The sequence below is a fragment of the Salvelinus alpinus genome, chromosome 2, assembly GCF_045679555.1.
Source record: "Salvelinus alpinus chromosome 2, SLU_Salpinus.1, whole genome shotgun sequence".
Classification (NCBI taxonomy): domain Eukaryota; kingdom Metazoa; phylum Chordata; class Actinopteri; order Salmoniformes; family Salmonidae; genus Salvelinus; species Salvelinus alpinus.
In genome coordinates, this window is record NC_092087.1 from 125,461,503 (window position 1) to 125,487,771 (window position 26,269).

Below are 26,269 nucleotides of genomic sequence, written 5' to 3' on the forward strand. Positions count from 1 at the left end.
GAGACATGATGTCCCAGACGTGCTCAATTGGATTCAGGTCTGGGGAACGGGCGGGCCAGTCCATAGCATCAATGCCTTCCTCTTGCAGGAACTGCTGACACACTCCAGCCACATGAGGTCTAGCATTGTCTTGCATTAGGAGGAACCCAGGGCCAACCGCACCAGCATATGGTCTCACAAGGGGTCTGAGGATCTCATCTCGGTACCTAATGGCAGTCAGGCTACCTCTGGCGAGCACATGGAGGGCTGTGCGGCCCCCCAAAGAAATGCCACCCCACACCATGACTGACCCACCGCCAAACCGGTCATGCTGGAGGATGTTGCAGGCAGCAGAACGTTCTCCACGGCGTCTCCAGACTCTGTCACGTCTGTCACATGTGCTCAGTGTGAACCTGCTTTCATCTGTGAAGAGCACAGGGCGCCAGTGGCGAATTTGCCAATCTTGGTGTTCTCTGGCAAATGCCAAACGTCCTGCACGGTGTTGGGCTGTAAGCACAACCCCCACCTGTGGACGTCGGACCCTCATACCACCCTCATGGAGTCTATTTCTGACTGTTTGAGCAGACACATGCACATTTGTGGCCTGCTGGAGGTCATTTTGCAGGGCTCTGGCAGTGCTCCTCCTGCTCCTCCTTGCACAAAGGCGGAGGTAGCGGTCCTGCTGCTGGGTTGTTGCCCTCCTACGGCCTCCTCCACGTCTCCTGATGTACTGGCCTGTCTCCTGGTAGCGCCTCCATGCTCTGGACACTACGCTGACAGACACAGCAAACCGTCTTGCCACAGCTCGCATTGATGTGCCATCCTGGATGAGCTGCACTACCTGAGCCACTTGTGTGGGTTGTAGACTCCGTCTCATGCTACCACTAGAGTGAAAGCACCGCCAGCATTCAAAAGTGACCAAAACATCAGCCAGGAAGCATAGGAACTGAGAAGTGGTCTGTGGTCACCACATGCAGAACCACTCCTTTATTGGGGGTGTCTTGCTAATTGCCTATAATTTCCACCTGTTGTCTATTCCATTTGCACAACAGCATGTGAAATTTATTGTCAATCAGTGTTGCTTCCTAAGTGGACAGTTTGATTTCACAGAAGTGTGATTGACTTGGAGTTACATTGTGTTGTTTAAGTGTTCCCTTTATTTTTTTGAGCAGTGTATATTATATCGTCAACCTCAGAATAACCCAATTGTTTACACTTTGAGAAAGTGATCTTGTGTTTGTGACTGCGTGTGACACATAACAATAGTAAAGCCCCCCATTACTGGCTCAAATAGCCGACCAATCAGCCTGTTACCAACCCTTAGTAAACTTCTGGAAAAATTGTGTAAACAAATTGACAGACTTTCAGCACGCATATAGGGAAGGACACTCAACAAGCACAGCACTTACACAAATGACTGATGATTGGCTGAGAGAAATTAATGATAAAATGATTATGGGGGCTGTCTTGTTAGACTTCAGTGCAGCTTTTGACATTATTGATCATAGTCTGCTGCTGGAAAAACATATGTGTTATGGCTTTACAGCCCCTGCTATAATGTGGATGAAGAGTTACTTGTCTAACAGAACACAGAGGGTGTTCTTTAATGGAAGCCTCTCAAACATAATCCAGGTAGAAGCAGGAATTCCCCAGGGTAGCTGTTTAGGCCCCTTGCTTTTTTTCAATCTTTACAAACGACATGCCACTGGCTTTGAGTAAGGCCAGTGTGTCTATGTATGCGGATGACTCAACACTACACATGTCAGCTACTACAGTGACTGAAATGACTGCAACACTTAACCCTTTCATGCGTGAGTTCCAAATATCTCTAACGGTCGCCCCAGCGTGAGTTTTTTTATGCACGTGATATTAGAACGTTCTCTCCATTCCAGAATGTGTTTGTTATGTAACAGTACATTTCATCCGCGCTGCCCTCAAACAAAAGCACGCAGCCTGTTTTTATTTGTCAATTTTAAATTATTTCTAACAAGTTTTTTATTTTCTAATAACAGTTTGAAATGAGGTGTGTTCCGCCTCATTCATTCACATAAAAGTAGTCATTTTTACTTTTGCGGACCAATTAATTTTTTTGACATTTCTGACCCGGACAAAATTCCCCAAACACTTCTCAATTGTTTGTGCAGGACATTTACTCATCTGCCGTCCTGCATACACGTGTTCATATTATTCCACCTGTCGCCTGCATCGAAATCAAAGTTGTTTTCGTTACCAATAATACCTTTGGAAATGTGTGCGTTTCTATCAAAGTGCCTTATTACGTTATAATAGTTTCTGCATGTCGTGTTATGTTGTTTCTACTGTAGCATCATGTTTTTGTGTATATTCCTTATAACCGCGGACACGCGATGTAACGTTACTCATTTCATAACATTTATGGTGTTATACTCAATGCTTAGGTAGCTAGCTACATTCTCCTATTAGCTCTGGAAAACAATGCTAATTGCGTCAGGGAAGTATTAGCATGTGTTGTATTTTGAAGCTACCCTGGCCTTATGACTCCCAAGTGGCACAGCGTCTCAGTGCTAGAGGCGTCACTCCAGACACCCATCTTCAAATCAAGACTGCGTTTCTATCAAAGTAAGTGCCTAATTACGTTATTGTGTCGTGTTATACCGTTTCTACTATAGCTCACTGTGTGAATGGAGCATAATATATTTGTATATATTCCTTATAACCGCGGACACGCGAGGTAACGTCACTCACCTTTTATGGTGTTATATTCAATCGTGCTTATGTAGCTAGTTACATTATTCTATTAGTTCTGTAAAACAATGCTAAATGCGTCAGAAGTATTGGCATGTTGTATTTTGACGCTACCCTGGAAAAATTGAAAAATATCTTATACCACTTGGTCGTTTTCTGAGTGCATTCCACAAAGCTGTTTATCATCCACTGCCCCCATTTTGAGGTAATAGTCAAGCACGCAGTCTGGTTTCATGTTTCTCTGTCTGGTTTGTTTCTCTCTCCAGTCAGGTGGTCCACCTTCCCTGTGGCCGACATGGTTGCTGTATGGACAGTGGAGAGGACATGGACGTCTCGTTTGTCATGCCACTTTACTGCCAGCTGTTAACATTTCTTATTTTGTATAACGGGTCATCTAGGATGGTAGTAGCGTTGATGAAATGCAGTCATAGCAGCAGAACTAGAAAGCAGTCTTTACTGTCACCAGGAATGTATACATTTCACTAATTGTGGTTGTCCCCCACTCCTGGCTCTCTCTTATCCTGTAGCTCCAAGGCATAGCGATTGGTCTCTACTATGTCTCCCACCAGCTCCTCTGTCAGAAACAACTTGAAGCACTCTGCCTCAGTTGGAAATGGCAAGGGGCGTTGCACTCCAGACTGGGACTCATCAAAGCAAACACCAGGGCCAGGAGGGGTGAAATGACTGGTGGCCTTCCAGCTACCACAGAACTCCTGTACTTCATCCACTGTTGGTATGCCTCCATCACCACTAGCATCTTCAAAGGGAACTGGGACTTTGTCAGTGGACAAGGGAAATTCAGATTCAGGGTTCTCAATGGCTACAAGGTTGGGGGGCAGCTCCTCACTGTCACTGTCAGAATCTGATTCCTGACTTTCATACTCAGACTCATTGTCAGAATTTTAAAAAATCTCCAGAATTTCCACATTTGTTTGTTGTCTCCTTTTGAAAGACATTGCTAATGCTTCAGCTCATCTCACTAGCTACATACATAAACAACAACACTGAATGGTTTAGAGAGGGTACGTGGTTGACTGCCGGCACGCGCCACTTGTATCAATAAATCACTATCATAAAATGTTTTGTGTGGCAATTATTTGTGTATTTACGGTTTTATTCACATGTTTTCAAATCTAGGTGACAAATCATGCATTCCGATTCTTGCACAGATTGTAATGGGCACATATTATGTGTGTAAAATACTTTTTTGAAGGTTGTACTGATTATGATGAGCTAAGCTAATTCCAGCTGTGTAGTCATGTTTGTTGACGTTCAATGCATTCTGGGTTCACGTAATCGTCTGTTTGACCAAAGATGTTATAACAAAATGAGGTGAGTAAGAGTTCACTCGTTTTTTGAGGACTTCCGGAAATGAATGGTGGGATGTGAACGACGGTAGACGACACACCCCTTCAACATGCATACTATAAACAGACCAAACTCATCTCGTCTTCTCTTATTATCTTCGGTTTCTGTGAGGAAAAAAAATGCATGGCTGCGCGCTGAAACTAACCGTCGGATTACTTTCGATTTCTAAAAAGTGCTTTACCTAATTATTTCGATCAATGGTGTGCTCACCCGTGATGTGATTAATTATACATAATAATTGCTATTAGCTAATTCATATTGTAGTTTGTCAGCCGAGAGTTAGAAAATATGACTGCTTGTGTTGGGTCAATCTTTCCTCAGCGCTAGGACAAATGTAGCCTACATTTTTCCGGTTAGGATGATTGTGTTATGCTATATATTCTTCTGTGAATATCTGAACATTGAATCCAAAAATAAACTGCTCACATTCTGGACATAACTTTGTAAGGACTGTGTTTGTGTAAATAGTTTCTGAAAAAAGTGTGGCCAGCTCAAACGCTGATTGTTGCGTCATTCGAAACTGGCCGTTCTAAACGAGCGTTCTAAATGAGTGTTCTAATCACACGGGTGTGATCGTACGCTTCAGGGACCACTGTAGAACGATCACACCCGTGTGATGGTACGTGTGAAAGGGTTAACAAAGACTTGTAGGTAGTTTTGGAATGGGTAGCAAAAAATAAATTAATCCTAAATATTTCCAAAACTCAAAGCATTGTATTTGAGACAAATCATTCACTAAACCCTAAACATTTACATTTAAGTCATTTAGCAGACGCTCTTATCCAGAGCGACTTACAAATTTGTACCTCAACTACTGTACATCTTGTAGTGAATAATGTGGAAATTGAGCAAGTTGAGGTGACTAAACTGCTTGGAGTAACCCTGGATTATAAACTGTAATGGTGAAAATATATTGATTCAACAGTAGCTTAGATGGGGAGAAGTCTGTCCATAATAAAGCGCTGCTCTGCCTTCTTAACAACACTATAAACAAGGCAGGTCCTACATGACCTGGTTTTGTGGCACCTGGACTACTGTTCAGTCATGTGGGACCGTCTCAGGAGGTTCCGGTCCGCCTCTGGAGGTTCCGGACCGCGGACCGCCGTAGGAGGTTCCGGACCGTGGACTGTCGTAGGAGGTTCCGGACTGGGAACTGTCGCCGGAAGCTCTGGACTGGGAACTGTCGCCGGAAGCTCTGAACTGGGAACTGTCGCCGGAAGCTCTGGACTGGGAACTGTCGCCGGAAGCTCTGGACTGGGAACTGTCGCCGGAAGCTCTGGACTGGGAACTGTCGCCGGAAGCTCTGGACTGTGGAGGCCTGATGCGTGGCACCGGGCTGATGACACGCACCTCAGGGCGAGTGGGGGGAGGAGGCACAGGACGTACTGGACTGTGGAGGCGCACTGGAGGTCTAGAGCGTAGAGCTGGCACAACCCGTCCTGGCTGGATGCTCACTTTACCCCGGCAAGTGCAGGGCGCTGGCACAGGACGCACTGGGCTGTGAAGGCGCACTGGCGACACATTGCGTATCTCCGCAAAACATGGTGCCTGACTGGTCCCACGCTCCTCACGGCGACTGTCTTGCTCCAGACACCAAACCATCCACTCTACCTCATCACTCCCCTCAACTATCTCACAATACTCCTCGCTCAGTATATCCCAATATTCCTCTTCGCTCTCAGACTCGCACCTCGGCTTCGCCGCCCACTCTGTGTGCCCCCCCCAAAAACATTTTTGAGGCTGCCTCTCGGGCTTCCGTCGTGGCCGCGAATCCCGGTGTCGTCATTGTCCTTCCTTCACCGCTTGCGTCTGCTTCCATGAAAGGCTTTCGTCTCCTGCCATATCTCCTCCCAAGTCCAGGATGTCTTTACCTCCTGGATATCCTCCCAGGCCCAGGATACCTGCTCCTCCTGACCACGCTGCTTGGTCCGTTTGTGGTGGGATCTTCTGTCACGATCGTCATAATGATTGGACCAAGATGCAGCGTGATACGTTTCCATCCTATTTATTAGGAAGAGAAAACTCAAAGAAAAAAACAAGAAAGCGAACAAACGAAACGTGAAGCTAAATATAATGCTCACAGGCAACTATACATAGACAAGATCCCACATAGCACAATGGGGAAATGGCTACCTAAATATGATCCCCAATCAGAGACAACGATAAACAGCTGCCTCTGATTGGGAACCACACCAGGCCAACATAGACATACAATTCCCCTAGATAACCCACCCTTAATCACACTCCGACCTAACCAACATAGAGAATAAACAGCTCTCTATGGTCAGGGCGTGACACATGAGCTTTTCCAAGGGAGCCACCTGGTCCATTCAGAACAATATGTACATTCTAATGAAAACCGCTGTACGATGTTCCATTCAAAAAACATGAATAGCCTTTCAGGTGAACAAGATTGGAGAGGAGCACATTCCCCATCCCCACCCTCATAATCATAGCTTTGGCCAATTAAAAAATACCTATTTATTTTAGACCTATAATTTCCCCTTTGGTTTTAATGCTTACAGGTTTTGCCGCATTTCTGAAAGTTACCCAAGCATAGTTTAGAGCAGGGCTTTTCAACTCTTACCCTAGAAGATGTGGAGCCTGCTGGTTTTCTGTTCTACCTGATACTTGCGCACACCTGGTGTCCCAGGTCTAAACCTGTCCCTGATTAGAGGGGAACAATGAAAAGATGCAGTGGAACTGGCTTTGAAAGCAAGTTGAATTTGAAGGGCTGAGAGTATCTTTACTGTAATTGCTCTCCCTCCCTCTCTCTATCATGTGATAATTTTTAAGGTCAGTGGGTTGATTTTAGATGGTTTGTCAACATGCTTTAATTTCGGTGGCCTTCACACAGTTGTGATGGAGGTCCCTGTCACGTCCCTACACTTTCCGCCTGTTCATGAGTGACACAGCGTACTGACAGATGGCTACTGAACTACTACCCAATGGGCACACACTGGTTGAATCAACATTGTTTCCACGTCATTTCAATTAAATGATATTGAACCAACGTGGAATAGACGTTGAATTGATATCTGTGCCCAGTGGCTAAGTACTTAGCAGTTATTTTCAAGCCCATATGGCTTCATCTGTACATCAGCTCATTACCTGTTGGGGAAATGGAATAAGGTGTCGTGTCCTCTAGGCGAAAACAGTTTCAGACAGACATAATTCATGCACACTTTGTGCCACACAGACTTTTTACTCATTGCAACACTCATTACAACACACATTTAAAGTGTTCCCATGATCGTATGTGTTTTCTCAACACACTGTCATTTATCATTAAGACAGTTTTGACAGATATGACAGATTACTTTTGGCCAATTGGTTTGGAGTAGGAGATCCCTTCTATAGGGTGTCCGCTCACATTAGCTCTGTGAATTTAACTGAACTGTGGATTTGAGCTATTGTGAACGCACAAGGCTTCAAAGGATGCGGACAGACAGTATAATTGCTCCATTTTACTCACTGACCTCCTGTTACGGATACAAGTATTCAGTGTGTATCCTGTGTGTATTTCTTTTCTCTCCTTCTCCCCTACTCACAGGTGACAATCATCATTCCCCAATCAGTCATCAATCAGTCGCTAATCGGAAGACACCTGCTCCTTTTCCCTTACCCAATCACATTCCCTTTCCCTTGGTTTAAAAACCCTGTCAGTTGTTTCCTCTGGAGCTTGATCTCTTTGTGTAGCAATCTCTCTGTAAATGCCATATGTTTGTAGATCTCTTGTGTGGTTTAGGATACATGTCACTTTGTCCCCACCTGTGAGTATTGTTTTTGTTATGGTGTTTGTTTGATGGTGGGAAAAGGGGGTAACCAAGAAAAGACGCCCATGGGCATACACTACCCGTAGGAATAATTTGTTAAATACACTAGTTAGAACTGGGCGGACCACTCACTGTATTTTTGGTTAGTTAGCTGTTGTTGAAGTAGGCTTGTCTAGCTTAGGGGTGTTTTGGGATATTTGTTTCTTTCCTTGGGTCCAGCTCAGCCCCTTTTCCTGCCCCCCCATTTACCGTGTGTTTGCAAATAAACCCTGGGTGTTTGATGGTAGATATTAGTTGTCGTGGTTATTTGTTCTCACTGTTACGTTTTCACTATTATAATTTGCGTGAGTTATGTTACGGGTCCCATTACCATCCCCCCCTAGACTGTCGGGCCAAAGGGATTCGTAACACCTCCGTAAACCACCTTCAGGGTGTCTTGTCAGGTCTAAGCAGACAGCCCCAGTGACAAACAGCAGACATTTTATGCTGCGTTTAGACAGGCAGCCCAATTTTCTTCTCTCACTAATTGGTCTGTTGATCAATCAGATCTGCTGTGAAAACATCTAATGTGATTGGTCAAAATACCAATTAGTGGAAAAGATATCAGAATTGGGCTGCCTGTCTAAAAGCAGCCTTGGTCTTCCCCCCTGGCTGTCAAGTTGTTCACTTGCTCTGTATTTAAAATTCAATGACACGCATGTACCCCCATTGTCACGCCCTGACCTTAGCGCTGTTTTATTTCTCTATTTGGTTAGGTCAGGGTGTGATGTGGGCATTCTATGTTTTGTATTTCTGTATGTTTGGCAGAGTGTGGTTCCCAATCAGAGGCAGCTGTCTATCGTTGTCTCTGATTGGGAATCATACTTAGGCAGCCTGTTTTGCCACCTTAGTTGTGGGTAGTTGTCTGTGTTAGTGGCCTGTATAGCCCTAGTCAACTTCGTTTTTGTTTCTTGTTTTTGTTGGCAACATTCCAAATAAAAATATATGTACGCTCACCACGCTGCACCTTGGTCCGGTCATTTCCCTGACGATGATCATGAATAGGCCTATTGGTCAATTTCTACCAGTATGTACACTACAGTATCAAGGTTGAGGGACCAATCATACAGCTCTAAAATAACTGACACTCCTTGTTGTAGCAAATAAGTTGCTCTCTCCAGTTTTGTGGTTGTGTAAGCCATGCTTGTCTGACCACAATCCTTGTAATGTGTTTGGGCCAGCCTGCACATATTGTTCTTTTAAGCCCTTAAAGCTAGAATCTGTAGTTGAAACAATAACAAAGCCCAGAGATTTGAGTCTGTTGGCATCAGCCCCTCTATGTTAGTGATGGCTGTTTAACAGTCTGATGGCCTTGAGAGAAAAGCTGTTTTTCAGGCTCTCGGTCCCAGCTTTGATGCACCTGTACTGACCTCGCCTTCTCGCCTTCTGGATGATAGCGGGGTGAACAGGTAGTGGATCGGGTGGTTATTGTCCTTGATGATCTTTTGGCCTTCCTGTGACATCGGGTGCTGTAGGTGTCCTGAAGGGCAGATGGTTTGCCCCTGGTGATGCGTTGTGCAGACCACACCACCCTCTGGAGAGCCTTGTGGTTGAGGGCGGTGCAGTTGCCATACCAGGCGGTGATACAGCCCGACAGGATGCTCTCGATTGTGCATCTGTAAATGTTTGAGTTTTAGGGACAAGCTACATTTCTTCAGCCTCGTGAGATTGAAGAGGCGATTTTGCGCCTTCACCACGCTGTCTGTGTGGGTGGACCATTTCAAATCAAATGTATTTATATAGCCCTTACATCAGCTGATATCTCAAAGTACTGTACAGAAGCCCAGCCTAAAACTCCAAACAGCAAGCAATGCAGGTGTAGAAGCATGGTGGCTAGGAAAAACTCCCTAGAAAGACCAAAACCTAGGGAGGAACCAGGCTATGAGGGGTGGCCAGTCCTCTTCTGGCTGTGCCGGGTGGAGATTATAACAGAACATGGCCAAGATGTTCATAAATGACCAGCATAGTCAAATAATAGTTGTCGAGGGTGCAACAAGTCAGCACCTCAGGAGTAAATGTCAGTTGTCTTTTCATAGCCAATCATTTCAGTTTGTCCGTGATGTGTATGCTGAGGAACTTCAAACTCTCCACCTTCTCCACTACTGTCCCGTCGATGTGAATGGGGGGCTGCTCCCTCTGCTTTCTCTTGAAGTCCACAATCATCTCCTTTGTTTTGTTGACGTTGAGTGAGAGGTTATTTTCCTGACACACTCCCGAGGGCCCTCACCTCCTCCCTGTAGGCCATCTCGTCGTTGGTAATCAAGTCTACCGCTGTAGTGTCATCTGCAAACTTGATTGAGTTGGAAGCGTGCATGGCCACACCGTCATGGGTGAACAGGGAGTACAGGAGAGGGCTGAGAACGCACCCTTGTGGGGCCCCAGTGTTGAGGATCAGCGGGGTGGAGATGTTTCCTACCTTCACCACCTGGGAGTGGCCCATCAAAGTCCAGGACCCAGTTGCACAGGGCGGAGTTGAGACCCAGGGTCTCGAGCTTAATGAAGAGTTTGGAGGGTACTATGGCGTAAAATGCTGAGCTGTAGTCAATGAACAGTATTCTTACATAGGTATTCATCTTGTCCAGATAGGATAGGGCAGTGTGATGGTGATTGCATCGTCAGTGGACCTATTTGCGGTAAGCAAATTGGAGTGGGTCTAGGGTATCAGGTAGGGTGGAGGTGCTATGATCCTTGACTAGTCTCTCAAAGCACTTCATGATGACAGAAGTGAGTGCAACAGGGCGATAGTCATTTAGTTCAGTTACCTTAGCTTTCTTGGGAACAGGAACAATGGTGGCCATCTTGAAGAATGTGGGGACAGCAGACTGGGATATGGATTAATTGAATATGTCCATAAACACACCAGCCAGCTGGTCTGCGCATGCTCTGAGGACGTGGCTAGAGATGCCGTCTAGGCCGGCAGCCTTACAAGGGTTAACACGTTTAAATGTTTTACTAACGTTGGCCACGGAGAAGGAGAGCCCACAGGCTTTGGTAACGGGCCGTGTCAGTTGCACTGTATTGTCCTCAAAGCGAGCAAAGAAGTTGTTTAGTTTGTCTGGGAGCAGGACGTCGATGTCCGCGACGGGGCTGGTCTTCTTTTTGTAATCCGTGATTGACTGTAGACCCTGCCACATACGTCTCGTGTTTGAGTTGTTGAATTGCGACCTATAAATGCACGGCATTTATAATTCATATTCTTCAAGAATCAATGGGTACATATAATTCGTTAAGTACAAAAATGGAGGTAGCAACTAAGGATTCTAGCTTTAACCAACTGACCAAGTTGAATTGATCAATTATAGTTTAGGAAGGAACGGTCAATCCTAAATCAGTTGTGATGGGCAGATGGTAGGCTAAACCAGATAATGCCAGTGCACATAGACTCCACTCCCTACCTCTTGCACTTCTGGCGACACCTCCTGCTGTCTATGGAGCCTTTGACTTGACTTGTTTGGGTGTGTGAAGTATGTCACCATCCTTGTTCAGGAGAAAGGTGATGTCAGGAAAGTTTGCCACTCCTAGGTGTCATTGTTTTTCAGAACAACAATGACTCCTAAGCCCGGAGGCGCTTTCACAAAACCATGTCGAAGCAGATTATGATGTGGCCTAATCGTTTTTTAGTTGTCCCCCTCTCCTCAGCTTTAACACTAGAAGTGCACAGAGCGTCATGTGGACGCAAAACTAATTTACATGCCCCCCCCCATCCTTGGGTTTTCCTAAATAAGTCTATATAGCGCACCATCGTTGTTAGAATCTTAACATCACAAACAGAACTGGTGTTATAACCAGTTTTAGGAGGATATGTCATTTTTTGAATGGTTTTCCCCGCTGCCCCTCCTACACCCAACAGTTGAAGGTGCCCTGCCCAGTTGATAATCACTCTGATAATTGCCTCGAAACTGAACCTAAACTATATCAGAACAAATTTCACACATAAAACAACAGATAAAATCAGTGAAGTATGATGGGTGAGTTGATGAGCGAGGGGAAGCGAATGATGCATTATTATGTAATCACCAATTTTGAATGACGAACAGGGCGGGCCATTTTATTGTGGTGGGCAGAGGCACTCGGAACGCCCCTGTGTCACCTGCAAGCGCCGTGTTTGTGGGAAGTGACGAAGATTTGTCTCAACGGTTAGGACAGGGATAACAGCTAAATGAGATCCAACTGATGCCATTGCGTGAAGACGCACACCATACTGAAAGCACAAGTGAGGGTATGAATAATGTGTCCAATAACTGACAATAAGGGACTATTTTTGACTGCTGTCATATCGACACTTACAGTGCTGTGAAAAAGTATTTGCCTCCTTTCTAATTTTATCTACTTTTGCGTATTTTTGATACTGTCTGTTATCAGATCTTCAACCAAAACCTACTATCTAATACAGGGAACCTGTGTGAACAATTAACACAACAATACCTATTTAATAAACAAAGGTATGCAACACCCAATGCCCCGGTGTGAAAAAGTAATTGCCTTACACTCAATAACTGGTTGTGCCACATTTAGCTGTAATGACTCCAACCAAACGCTTCCTGTAGTTGTTGATCAGTCGCTCACATCACTTTGGAGGCCTTTTGGCCCACTCTTCCATGCAGAACTGCTTTAACTCAGCGACATTGGTGGGATGTCAAGCATGAACTGCTCATTTCAAGTCCTGCCACATCTCAATTGGGATTAGGTCTGGACTAGGCCATTCCAAAACATCAAATATGTTGCTTTTTAGCCGTTTTCATGTAGACTTGATTGTGTGTTTTGGATAATTGTCTTGTGTGTTTTGGATAATTGTCTTGCTTCATGACTCAGCTGCGCTTTAACTTCAGCTCACCGACGGATGGCCTGACATTTTCCTGTTGAATTTTCTGATACAGAGCAGAATTCATGATTCCTTCTATTAAGGCAAGTCGTCCAGGTCCTGAGGCAAGAAAAGTATCCCCAAACCATCACACTGCCACCACCATGCTTGTTCGTTGGTATAAGGTTCTTACTGTGGAATGCAGTGTTTATTTGAATGCTTTGCTGCCTCAAGACCTGGCTGGGTTTTCCGTGCATTGGCAAGACAGAACAGCTACCTCCGGTAAGAAAAGGGGTGGTGGTCTGTATCTATTTGTCAATAACAGCTGGTGCGCAATCTCTAATATTAAGGACGTCTCAAGATTTTGCTCGCCTGAGGTAGAGTACCTCATAATAAGCTGTAGACTACACTATCTACCTAGAGAGTTTTCATCTATATTTTTTGTAGCTGTCTATTTACCACCACAAACTGATGCTGGCACTAGGACCGCACTCAACAAGCTGTATAAGGCCATAAGCAAACAAGAAAGCAGAAGCGGCACTCCTAGTGCCCGAGGACTTTAATGCAGGAAAACTTAAGTCTGTTTTACCACATTTCTACCAGCATGTCACATGTGCAACTAGAGGGGGAAAAAAACTCTAGACCACCTTTACTCCACACACAGAGATGCGCACAAATCTCTCCCTGCAAATCTGACCATAATTCTATCCTCCTTATTCCTGCTTACTAGCAAAAACTAAAGCAGGACGTACCAGTGACTCGCTCAATACGGAAGTGGTCAGATGACGCAGATGCTAAGCTACAGGACTGTTTTGCTAGCACAGACTGGAATATGTTCCAGGATTCATCCAATGGCATTGAGGAGTATACCACCTCAGTCAACCTCTTCATCAATAAGGGCATCGATGACATTGTCCCCACAGTAACCGTGGGTACATATCCCAACCAGAAGCTATGGATTACAGGCAACATCTGCACAGAGCTAAAGACTAGAGCTGCCGCTTTCAAGGAGTGGGACACTAATAAGAAATCCCACTATGCCCTCAGATAAGCCATCAAAAAGGCAAAGCGTCAATACAGGACTAAGATTGAAACCTACTACACCGGCTCTGACGGTAGTCGGATGTGGCAGGGCTTGCAAACTATTACGGACTACAAAGGGAAACCCAGCTACGAGCTGCCCAGTGACGCGAGTCTCCCAGAAGGGCTAAATGCCTTTTATGCTCGAGTTGAGGCAAACAACACTGAAGCATGCATGAGAGCACCAGCTGTTCCGGATGACTGTGTGATCATGCTTTCCATAGCCGATGTAAGACCTTTTAACAGGTCAATATTCACAAAGCCGCTTGGCCAGACGAATTACCAGGACGTGTACTCAGAGCATGCACGGACCAACATTTTTAACATCTCCCTGACCGAGTCTGTAATACCTACATGTTTCAAGCAGACCACCATAGTCACCATAGTGTGCCCAAGAACGCCAAGGTTACCTGCCTAAATGACTACCGCCCCGTAGCACTCACGTCTGTAGCCATGAAGTGCTTTGAAAGGCTGGTCATGGCTCACATCAACATCATCATCCCAGAAACCCTAGACCCACTCCAATTCGCAGTTTTCCCCAGCAGATCCACAGATGACGCAATCTCAATTGCACTCCACACTGCTCTTTCCCACCTGGACAAAAGGAACACCTATGTGAGAGAGCTTTTCATTGACTACAGCTTAGCATTCAACACCATAGTGCCCACAAAGCTCATCACTAAGCTAAGGACCCTGGGACTAAACACCTCCCTCTGCAACTGGATCCTGGACTTCTTGATGCCCCCCCCCCCCCCCCCCCAGGTGGTAAGGGTAGGCAACAACACATCTGCCAAGCTGATCCTCAACACGGGGGCCCCTCCTGTACTCCCTGTTCACCCACGACTGTGTGGCCAAGCATGACACCAAAACCATCATTAAGTTTGCTGACGACACAACGGTGGTAGGCCTGATCACCGACAACGATAAGACAGCCTATAACAACCTCTCCCTCAACGTGAGCAAGACTGTAAGGTGCTACAGAGGGTACCAGGACCTCTATACCGGTGCGCCAAGTCTAGTTTCGAAAGGCTCATTAACTTCTTGACGCAAGGAGGCAGAATTTTTATGTTTGGAAAAATAACGTTCCCAATGTAAACGGCCTATTTCTCAGGCCCAGATGCTAGAATATGCATATAATTGACAGATTAGGATAGAAAACACTCTAAAGTTTCCAAAACTGTCAAAATATTGTCTGTGAGTATAACATAACCTGAGGAAATCCAACCCGGAAGTGTCTCTTAAATCCCTGTTCCATTGCCTGCCTATTCTCCATTTAAAGGGATATCAACCAGATTCCTTTTCCAATGGCTTCCACAGGTTGTGAACAGGCTTTAGACATAGTTTTAAGCTTTTATTCTGAAAAATTTGCGAGATTTATCAAATCGCGTCAGTGGATAGCCAGGTGTCTTTTGATTAGTTCTTGCACGCGAAAGTGGTAGCTCAACATTTTCTTTCTCTATTGTATTGAATAGTTTACCGTCCGTTTGAAATATTATCGATTATTTATGTTAAAAACAACCTGAGGATTGATTATAAAACGTTTGACATGTTTCTACGAATTTTACGGATACTATTTGGAATTTCCGTCTGCCCTTCATGACCTGCCTGAGCCTGTGGATTTCTGAACATAACGCGCCAAACAAATGGAGTTTTTTTTATATAAAAATTATCTTTATCGAACAAAAGGAACATTTATTGTGTAACTGGGAGTCTCGTGAGTGCAAACATCCGAAGATCATCAAAGGTAAGCAATTAATTGTATTGCTTTTCTGACTTCCGTGACCAATATATAATTGCTGCTAGGTGTTTAATGTTTTGTCTAGTGATCGATAAACTCACACAAACGCTTGGATTGCTTGCGCTGTAAAGCATATTTTCAAAATCTGACATGACAGGTGGATTAACAACAAGCTAAACTGTGTTTTGCTTTTTTGCACTTGGGAATTCATGAAATGAAAAAAAAATATATATTTTTTTTTTATTTGGCGCTCTGTAATTCAGAGGTTGTTGATGAAAATGATCCAGCTAAAGGGATCCGTGCGCCAAGAGGTTAACAGCTTCTACCCCCAAGCAACAAGACTGCTGAAAAATTAATCAAATGGCTACCTGGACTATTTCCATTGACCCCCCCCCCCCCCTTTTTTTTTTACACTGCTGCTACTCACTGTTTTATTATCTATGCATAGTCACTACTTACATGTACATATTACATCGACTAACCTGTACCCCCGCACATTGACTCGGTACCGGTACCCCCTGTATATAGCCTCGTTATTGTTATTTTATTGTGTAACTTTTTTTACTTTTAATTTATTTAGTAAATATTTTACATGATTCCATATGGGTTATTTCATAGTTTTGATGTCTTCACTATTATTCTAGAATGTAGAAAATAGTAAAAATACAGAAAACCCCTTGAATGAGTAGGTGTGTCCAAACTTTTGACTGGTACTGTATATATAGATAGATAGATAGATAGATCAGTGACAGGAGAGATGACAGGAGAGATGGACCCAATGCATACAGTAGGCCTTAGTCAGTAGAGAGTTCAAAAGGACTAAGTGACTGAAGCTCAATGGTTCATGATGAATTAAGATTGAAAGTTCACACAAGTGGGTTTTCAAAGGTTTGTGGCCCACCAAGTGAACAAAACATGTTGTTTTCTATCCAGGACCCAGTCAGCAGCTGTGAAACGCTGCTCCATATGGTTGTCCTGAAAATTCATTACCAGTTCGAAAAGACATCCATTTTCACAATGTGGTGTAGCTTCGAAAGTAAGCTATAACAACAACATATTTTACAGCAGAGACCTGTGGAGCATTGCAGGAGGACGTAGATAGGTTTTAAATGAGCCATTTGGAAGCTGAGGATAATTAGGTGGCCATGGTAATATGGTAGGCCAGTTTAGGAATTTGGCCCAGACATTATTACCCCTACTCATAAAAAGTGTGATTGTGAAGTATTGTAAATGTGTGTATGTCCCAGACCGTGTTCAACAGTATAATAATGGTTTACTGGTTTACAATGGCATGTCAGGTATGTGGAAGCCAAAACGTGACCAGTTACTGAGATCATGCTAAAGAGTTTTACTGCAGTTAATCATTTGAACTGGTTTGGATTAATACCATAATAACCTACAAATCAGGGCTCTAGTCTCAGAGGTTGCATAATGTGATCATGCTCAGACAAAACCCTCTTGGCGTTAACACAGTACTGTGTGCTACAGTGTGTTTCAAATGATACCTACAGGTCCCACTGTTGGTTTAATAAAGCTTAAATGCCTAATGGAATAGGTTAAAAAAAACTGTCAGTTGTCATAATTGCTTGTGCTCTTTTGCTGCAGAAAACATGTAGAGGAATGAATGTACTAGGGGAAACAGGTTAAGGAGTACGAACTAAAGGTCTTAGGTAGCACTGTCAAGATCAAGATCAACACTTGACCTCTATCAGGTTTTTACTTGTTTACTTATCCTTGCTCACTGCCTGCTTGCCTGATCCCCTCAGTTAATTGCGTGCCTCAACGTTCCCTGCAAATGTTGTGCGACGAAACTGCTTCCTTGTGGGAGCAACGCACCGCAGTGTCCTGACTGGAACCGGCTGGACCACATTCCCCGTGCGCATTCACTCACATTTTGTGATATGTTGTCCCAGGCACACACGCAGAAGAGCTTGCTGCACCGTATTGTTTTCATCCTGTTAACGACGGCACTATCAATCGCCCTCATCATAGACATCAAACCATCAACGCCCTCTGTACCAGGGGGATAGGCTGCGGGCCAGCGCTGCGTGTATGTGTGATGGTAAGAGTCCTAACAGCCCCGCGTGGCCGCTTACTTCCACCTGCTCTAGTTTTCCCTTTGACATGCTTGTTAGGTCTCACCTGGTTTCATTTTGGTCTGGTGGATGTGTGGGTCTAGCATTTCTCACCTCTCTCTCCTCCCTGTCTGAATAGACTGTCCTATGACTCTCTCTACTAGTATGCGCTTGTTATGGACCAAAGCCAAAACCACAGGCACTGACTTATTGAGGGAAACACTTCAATGAGAGAACATTCTTTTTGCCCATGAAGTGTTTCCATGGGGATATTGTACTATAGACTCTAGACAGACACAGTGTTTGTAGCAGCTTTAAATGTGACCTCATATTAATAATCCCTAGATCCTGTCTGTGAATGGTACAATGTAGGCGTGGCTGTTTACACAGAAAGGAAGAGAAACCCTTTATTGATCCAACAAGTAAATCCCACAGTCGTCTGCTGCCTTTATCACCTGAGGTAGATTGAGAGTGCAAAGTACTGGAAAGGACTTGAAAGTGCATACTCCGAGAGAGAGAGACAAATAGAGATGACTATGAGTTGTGTTACCTTGACTCACATTCCAAACACCCTGTCAGAGCGGCTTAAACTGGATGTTTTATTGTGCTTTTTCCCGTCAGACGTACACCGGCTTCTTTCGATGCCGCACCCACACCTTAACTACCGTAACCATACGTCTTATCTTATTACCTCACCTGACTTAAAGCTTGTATTGTTATGACGTATGTTCTGGTGCCAAAATGTCTAAGATCTTGGTTAGATGAATTGATCATGGGAATAACATCCTCACATTACTTGAGAAAAAGTCAGTGAAAGACTGAAAGAAAGCTTGATGGTTGCCATGATGAATCAACACACATTTGGTAACTCCTAAACAAGTAGAACATTGTTGTCAACTTCAAGAGGATGAAAAAGTTGTGTCCTTCGAATGTCTGGAAAATGATCTCACTTGCCCCCCCAGACAGACAAACACACACACACACACACACAACATGCACACACACACAGATACACACACTCACAAAACAGGCCAATGAGAGGGTAGTGGTAGTCAAGGGAGGAATTGAGCAACCCATGCGACACATCACAAAGTTCAGTGTTTATTACAGGCTGTTTATCTGATGAGTCAGTGGATAGACATTAGTTTCTCACTATTAATTAAAGTGTAGTATTAGTGGATACTAGATATGTTGTTTACACACATACACAAGTGCAAACAAACACACACACACACAAACAGAGAGTGTTGTCGCAGTGTGTGCATGAACTTTCCCTCCACACAGGGCTCAGTAATCCTGGATCAGAGAACACAAAGGGCCTCAGAGCGCTGGTGATGTAAGCAGCAGTGTGTCCAGCGAGTGAACCTGGCCCTGTCATGGCTGACCCCATGACAGCTGACACATAGCTGGTGCGAGAGCGATAGCGAGACTAGCCCTAACCCTACCATTCCTATCTGATCTTTCACAGACAGGGGACCGTCTCTGACCTGGGACCTAGTGGGAAAGTGAAAGTTGTTCGAAGCGGTGGAGAAGAATGTGGTCCAGCTCCGTCTAGGAGGGGAGGATCAGGAGCAGCTCGCTGCCGCGACCAGGGACTACTGAGACTGGTGCTTATCTTACTACTGCCAATACAAGGTGCTGCCTAGCCTGGAGAGAGAGGGGGGGAAGAGAGAGAGAGAGAGAGGAGGAGAGAGAGCGAGGGACGCCACGTTGCCTCACAGGTGAGTATTGCTAGGTAAATATTTACCCAGTAAATTTACCCATGGGTCCGTAATCTCACCAGTATCGGTGGCAGGCAGGGCACTGCCTGCCAGGGTTGCAAGTGGCTGTGGTGTGGACGTATGCTGAAATTGAAGTGCAAGATGTTTTGGATGGCATAATTGTTTACTGTACGTTTGGGTTGACCCTTTGTATCGGACACTCTCCTGAGTTGGCGAGGCTGTAAGTGTTTGATAATACCCCTGAGAGGTGTCTGTGTGTGTTTTTGGGGTGTACACTGCATAGGAGCATCATGGATTTGCTGCAGGACTCTCGGTGGACCATGCAGGGCCTCAACAGCCGTCTTAAGGGCTTCCTGGAGCAGGTAAACAAGCTGCAAGAGGCAAACTGGCATCTGGAGGGCCAGATTGCAGACTGGGGTCTGAGGAACGCCCCGCACCCCCAGGAATGGACGCAGCAGGAAAGGACTGTGGACGATCTTCGTTCCCAGGTGAGACTGCCATCTATTACCTTTTTAATTGGTCCAAACATTGAGCCCTGAGGGACCCCAACTCATTAAACAGTCCATTTGTTTGCCAGTGATTATGCTGAGGTACTGTAATTTCTAGATTTGATTGAGCTGGTGTGTTGTGGCCATACAGTAGCTAGTAGGACTGACTTTAAGAATCTAACTTGTCCTGTATATTATCCGTATATTTTTTTACCAGAGTAGACCAAAGCCGACAAAATGTCTCTGAAAATAGCTTGCAAAGCATTTTTACTTCAAAGGTGTTTTCTTGCGTGCAGGGTTTTGGCTTTGACTGAACAAACCGGTTATTAACGATTTTCAGTCCTGGCGATGATTACACTTAATAGCAGTTTAATTAAAACTGGCATATGACAACCCAGACAATGTCAACTGTTACAGAGATTGAGAAGTATGTCAGGACATTTGGAAACAAGCCATCACTCCATTGTCACACACAAGAATGTGGATCCTTATTGCTTTAAAGGCCGTTGCCCTAGTAGACCATTAACACAGGCTGCTGTAATTGTCAGCTCGCTCGCATGAGCTGATTGGAGGTTTTGCAACCACTCCTTGATTTATGGTCTCTGAATGTGAATGGAGACAAAGGCGAAGAAAGCACCAAGATCTGACCTATTAGTATTGAAGCCAACGGGAGGGTTGACTTTTATGCCCAATTTCACTTTCAGTGAGAGTGTTGCATAAAATATGAGCGATTGCCAGTCCATTGATCAATTGTAGAATAATAGTGAAGACATCAAAACTATGAAATAACACATATGGAATCATGTAGCAACCAACAAAGTGTTAAACAAATCAAAATACATTTTATATTTGAGATTCTTCAAATAGCCACCCTTTTGCCTTGATGACAGCTTTGCACACTCTTTTGCATTTCTCTCAACCAGCTTCATGAGGTAGTCACCTGGAATGCATTTCAATGAACAGGTGTTCCTTGTTAGAAGTTAATTTGTGGAATTTCTTTCCTTCTTAATGTGTTTGAGCCAATCAGTTGTGTTCTGACAAGGTAGGGGTGGTATACAGAAGATAGCCCTATTTGGTAAAATACCAAGTCCATATTATGGCAAGAACAGCTCAAATAAGCAAAGAGCAACGACAGTCCATCATTACTTTAAGACATGAAGGTCAGTCAATATGGAAAGGAAGACCTAGAGTTACCTCTGCTGCAGAGGATAGGTTCAGTAGAGTTACCAGCCTCAGAAATTGCAGCCCAAATAAATGCTTCACAGAGTTCAAGTAACAGATACATCTCATCATCAACTGTTCAGAGGAGACTGTATGAATCAGGCATTTGTGGTTGAATTGCTGCAAAGAATCCACTACTAAAGGACATTAATAAGAAGAAGAGATTTGCTTGGGCCAAGAAACACGAGCAATGGACATTAGACCGGTGGAAATTTGTTCTTTGGTCTGGAGTCCAAATTGGAGATTTTTGGTTCAAACCGCCGTGTATTTGTGATATACGGTATGGGTGAACAGATGATCTCCGCATGCGTATTTTCCACCGTAAAGCATGGAGGAGGAGGTGTTATGGTGTGTGGGTGCTTTGCTGGTGATATGGTCTGTGATTTATTTAGAATTCAAGGCACACTTAACCACCATGGCTACCACAGCATTCTGCAGCAATATGCCATCCCATGTGGTTTGTGCTTAGTGGGACTATCATTTGTTTTTCCACCGGACAATGACCCAACATTCCTCCAGGCTGTGTAAGAACTATTTTACCAAGAAGGAGAGTGATGGAGTGCTGCATCAGATGACCTGGCCTCCACAATCCCCCGACCTCAACCCAATTGAGATGGTTTGGGATGAGTCGGATCGCAGAGTGAAGGAAAAGCAGCCAACAAGTGCTCAGCATATGTGGGAACTCCTTCAAGACTGTTGGAAAAGCATTCCAGGTGAAGCTGGTTGAGAGAATGGCAAGAGTGTGCAAAGCTGTCATCAATGCAAAGAGTGGCTATTTGAATAATCTCAAATATAAAATATATTTTGATTTCTTTAACACTTTTTTGGAAACTACATGATTCTGTATGTGTTATTTCATAGTTTTGATGTCTTCACTATTATTCTACAATGTAGAAAATAGTCAAAATAAAGAAAAACCCTTGAATGAGTAGTTGTTCTAAAACTTGACTGGTAGTGTATGTATGACATTTCCTCACACTTTCGCCTGGACTAATACCTGGAATGTTGATTTCTATGGAACCCAGGACTCCCTGGAAAACAGTGACAATTGTTACTGAGTGGACTATCCTGGCTAAATAAATCAAATTAAATGAAAAATGTATGACTTGACATACGCATAACTGATAACATTCTTCAAATCTTCCTTTGACATTAATTCATGATTTATAGTAACAATTGACTTTGTTATGTGCATCTTCCTCAAGTCCGGTTTCAGTCCTAGACTACTGTTATTGTTGTGGGTTTAGGTTTTAAAACCTGGCGCCACCCTCATTCTATTTAGAAGCATTGAATAACAAGCCATAATAAGGAATACTGGTACCCTGTGTATATAGCCAAGTTATCATTACTCATTGTGTATTTATTCCCTGTGTTATTATTTTTCTATTTTTCTCTCTGCATTGTTGGGAAGAGCCTGTAAGTAAGCATTTCACTGGTAGTCTACGCCTGTTGTTTACGAAACATGCGACAAATACAATTTGATTTCATTTGAAATCAATCCGTTAATGTTCAGTTGGAGAAGTGCCCTGTCGGAAGAAAACAAACCGCAAATATCTGGTTTGTACACTCTCAGGGCTATGAATCAACACAGTCAGAGATGAATAGCTGTCAGGGCTAAGATAATGGAATGGGTAATTGCAATGAAATTATGTTCATAACCTTGTGTGAGCAAAAACACAACACAAATAAGTCCAAGTTATTCCTGACTTTCCTCCTTCAGAATGGGTGTGGTGGCCTTGAGTAAGTATTGTGCTATTGTGATTGGCAAAGGAAGAGTCAACATTGAAACTCTGTTTGCTCAAAATGGCCCTAGGTGGTACAGCAAACATTTCAATATCAAAGATGCAAGGGATTTTGGATAACATTAGTTCCAATTTCATGTGCTCACATTGCAGTCAACGCCAAACATTTATGGTTTATGAGGTCAAGTACTAGAATTACTATGACAGGCTCTTCGGCTTTAATAATATCTGTGCCACAACTGCTTCAGGCCTTGTCTGTCACGGCCGTCAAAGGAAGTGGACCAAAGTGCAGCGTGGTCAGCGTACATATTCCTTTTATTAAGAAAATGACGCCGACAAAAACAATAAACAATACAAAAACAACTGTGAAGCTCAAGGGCTATAGTGCCACAAACAAAAACAACCTCCCACAAAGAAAGGAGGGAAAAGGGCTACCTAAGTATGGTTCCCAATCAGAGACAACGATAGACAGCTGTCCCTGATTGAGAACCATACCCGGCCAAAACATAGAAATACAAAATCATAGAAAAACAAAACATAGAATGCCCACCCCAAATCACACCCTGACCAAACCAAATAGAGACATAAAAAAATTATCTCTAAGGTCAGGGCATAACAGTACCCCCCCCCACCCCAAAGGTGCGGACTCCGGCCGCAAAACCTGAACCTATAGGGGAGGGTCTGGGTGGGCGTCTATCCGCGGTGGCGGCTCAGGTGCGGGACGCAGACCCCGCTCCACCACTGGCTCACCCCACTTTGGTGGCACCTCTGGTGCGGGGACCCTCATTGAGGGCCCCGGACTGGGCACCCTCGTTGCGGGCCCCGGACTGGGCACCCTCGCTGCGGGCCCCGGACTGGAGGCCGTCGCTAGAGGCTCCGGACTGTAGGCCGTCGTGGGAGGCTTCGTGCCATGACTCCTCACTGGAGGCTTCGTGCCATGGATCATCACTGGAGGCTTCGTGCCATGGATCATCACTGGAGGCTTCGTGCCATGGATCATCACTGGAGGCTTCTTGCCATGGATCATCACTGGAGGCTTCGTGCCATGGATCATCACTGGAGGCTTCGTGCCATGGATCATCACTGGAGGCTTCTTGCCATGGATCATCACTGGAGGCTTCGAGCCATGGATCATCACTGGAGGCTTCTTGCCATGGATCATCACTGGAGGCTTCTTGCCATGGATCATCACTGGAGTGAGGAGACGTATGGGCAGTCTGGTACGTGGAGCTGCCACAGGGCTCACCAGGCTGGGGAGACATACAGGAGGCTTAGGTCTGGGCGCAGGCACAGGACTCACCAGGCTGGAGAGACATACAGGAGGCTTTGTCCTTGGCAGAGGCACCGGATACACTGGGCCGTGGAGGCGCACTGGAGGTCTCGAGCTTAGAGCCTGCACAACCCGTCCTGGCTGGATGGTTATCTTCGCCCTGCACATGCGGGGCGCTGGGACAGGACGCACTGGGCTGTGCAGACGCACCAGAGACACTGTGCGTAGAGCCGGCGCAGGATATACTGGGCCGAGGAGGCGCACTGGAGGTCTGGAGAACAGGGCTGGCACGACCCGTCCTGGCTGGATGCTCTCCCTAGCCCGGCAGATGCGCGGAGCTGGGATGTAGCGCACCGGGCTGTGAACGCGCACTGGAGACACCGTGCGTTCCACCGCATAACACGGTGCCTGACCAGTACGACGCTCGCCACGGTAAGCATGAGGAGTTGGCTCAGGTCTCCAACCTGACTCAGCCAATCTCCTCGTGTGCCCCCCCAAACATTTTTTGGGGGCTGCCTCTCGGGCTTCCTCGCTAACCGTGTACGTCTCGCCGACTCCATTCTCCGGTATCCCTCTTCACACTGCTCAATTGAATCCCAGGCGGGCTCTGGCACTCTCCCTGGGTCGACCGACCACCTCTCTACCTCCTCCCAGGTTGTCTCATACTCCTGGCCACGCTGCTTGGTCCTTTTATGGTGGGAGGTTTTGTCACGGTCGTCAAAAGAAGTGGACCAAAGTGCAGCGTGGTGAGCGTACATATTCCTTTTATTAAGAAAATGACGCCGACAAAAACAATAAACAATACAAAAACAACCGTGAAGCTCAAGGGCTATAGTTTCACAAACAAAGACAACTTCCCACAAAGAAAGGAGGGAAAAGGGCTACCTAAGTATGGTTCCCAATCAGAGACAACGATAAACAGCTGTCCCTGATTGAGAACCATACCCGGCCAAAACATAGAAATACAAAATCATAGAAAAACAAAACATAGAATGCCCACCCCAAATCACACCCTGACCAAACCAAATAGAGACATAAAAAAGTCTCTAAGGTCAGGGCGTGATATTGTCTTAATGAACCCAAATCGTGGAACGTCATCATGTAATAAATCTGACTCACTGAGCTGGTGGCAATCTGACAAGCATGAACAGGCAGAATATTATTGTGCAGTCTTTTCAATGAATGTGAAGTGGCTCAACCTCAAGTGATCTTATTCTCACAGAATAAAGAGCAATTCCAACTGGCTTGTCTAAATTGATTAAAGGGATACTTTTGTTTCTTTTGGGCAATGAAGCCCTTTATCTACTTCCCCCAAATCAGATGAAATTGTGGATACCATTGTTATCTCTCTGTGTACAGTATAATTCTTTCTCGTCTCTGTTCCAACTTCCTTTCTCTGATGAACATTCAAAGGCGTCTCTCTTTATGCTTGTGCTAGTGTGTTAGCCTTGTCCCGTACTCTATGTGCTGTAGCCAACTCTTCCATTGGTCAATGTCATGCCACACAGTATGAGACGAGGCTAGTGTAATACAAGGAGGCGAAACCTTTACTACAGTTGTTCTATTGCGATAAGCCTCACCCGCATGTTTTCACATTAAAAAAAAGACCCCAATTTGATGCAGCACCTGGTAATGTGAACTTCCAGTGTACTGAGGTTTATTCGAATGTGATGTCATGTTTCATTGTGTTTTCCTACCTATTGGACCGATGACGTTACATGGTTCAACAAGATTGAACACATTCTGAAATCGATCATGTTTTACACGCTTCTCGTCGCATCTTATTCCCTTCCTTGTTATTTTGTCTTGTGTGTGTTGACTGTGTTTTGGTTCTGTAGGTTGGTAATCTGCTGATGGAAAATGCAGAGCTGGTGCTGCAGTCTGACCACATGATGTCCAGGGCTTCTACCATCCAGGCCAGGTCAGTCGTGTTTGGGTCATTCTAGGTCAGGCCTAGAATACTATACTAATACAGTAACATATGCCCTCATAGTATTTATTTTCATCATATCTAATGAAAACAAAGCTATACCATAGCAGTTGTGAATGCCTTCTGGGAAAATCCATCAAATCCTACTCCTACCAATTTCAGTCTATAACACTTTAAATGCACCTCTTGAATAACAATCAGATATTTTATTTTCCCCTGCAGCGATACTTTATAATCACTTCTCTACTGTAGCAGCAGTACAGTCCGCACTCTGTTGTAACTCGCCTAGTTCCCACTCCTGCTCAACAACCTGCATA

General features: G+C 44.8%; 1 protein-coding gene across 1 annotated transcript in view; it reads left to right on the forward strand.

The window, feature by feature from the left end:
• The first annotated feature begins 17,409 nt into the window (after positions 1-17,409).
• Positions 17,410-26,269, forward strand: part of LOC139568659 (keratin, type I cytoskeletal 18-A-like) — a 33,811-nt gene continuing 24,951 nt past the window's right edge. The window contains exons 1-4 of the mRNA XM_071390640.1: positions 17,410-17,567; positions 19,049-19,301; positions 19,585-19,789; positions 25,861-25,943. Of these exons, the coding sequence (XP_071246741.1) occupies positions 19,592-19,789; positions 25,861-25,943 (281 nt within the window). The 5' untranslated portion in view covers positions 17,410-17,567; positions 19,049-19,301; positions 19,585-19,591. The remainder of the gene's footprint in view (positions 17,568-19,048; positions 19,302-19,584; positions 19,790-25,860; positions 25,944-26,269) is intronic.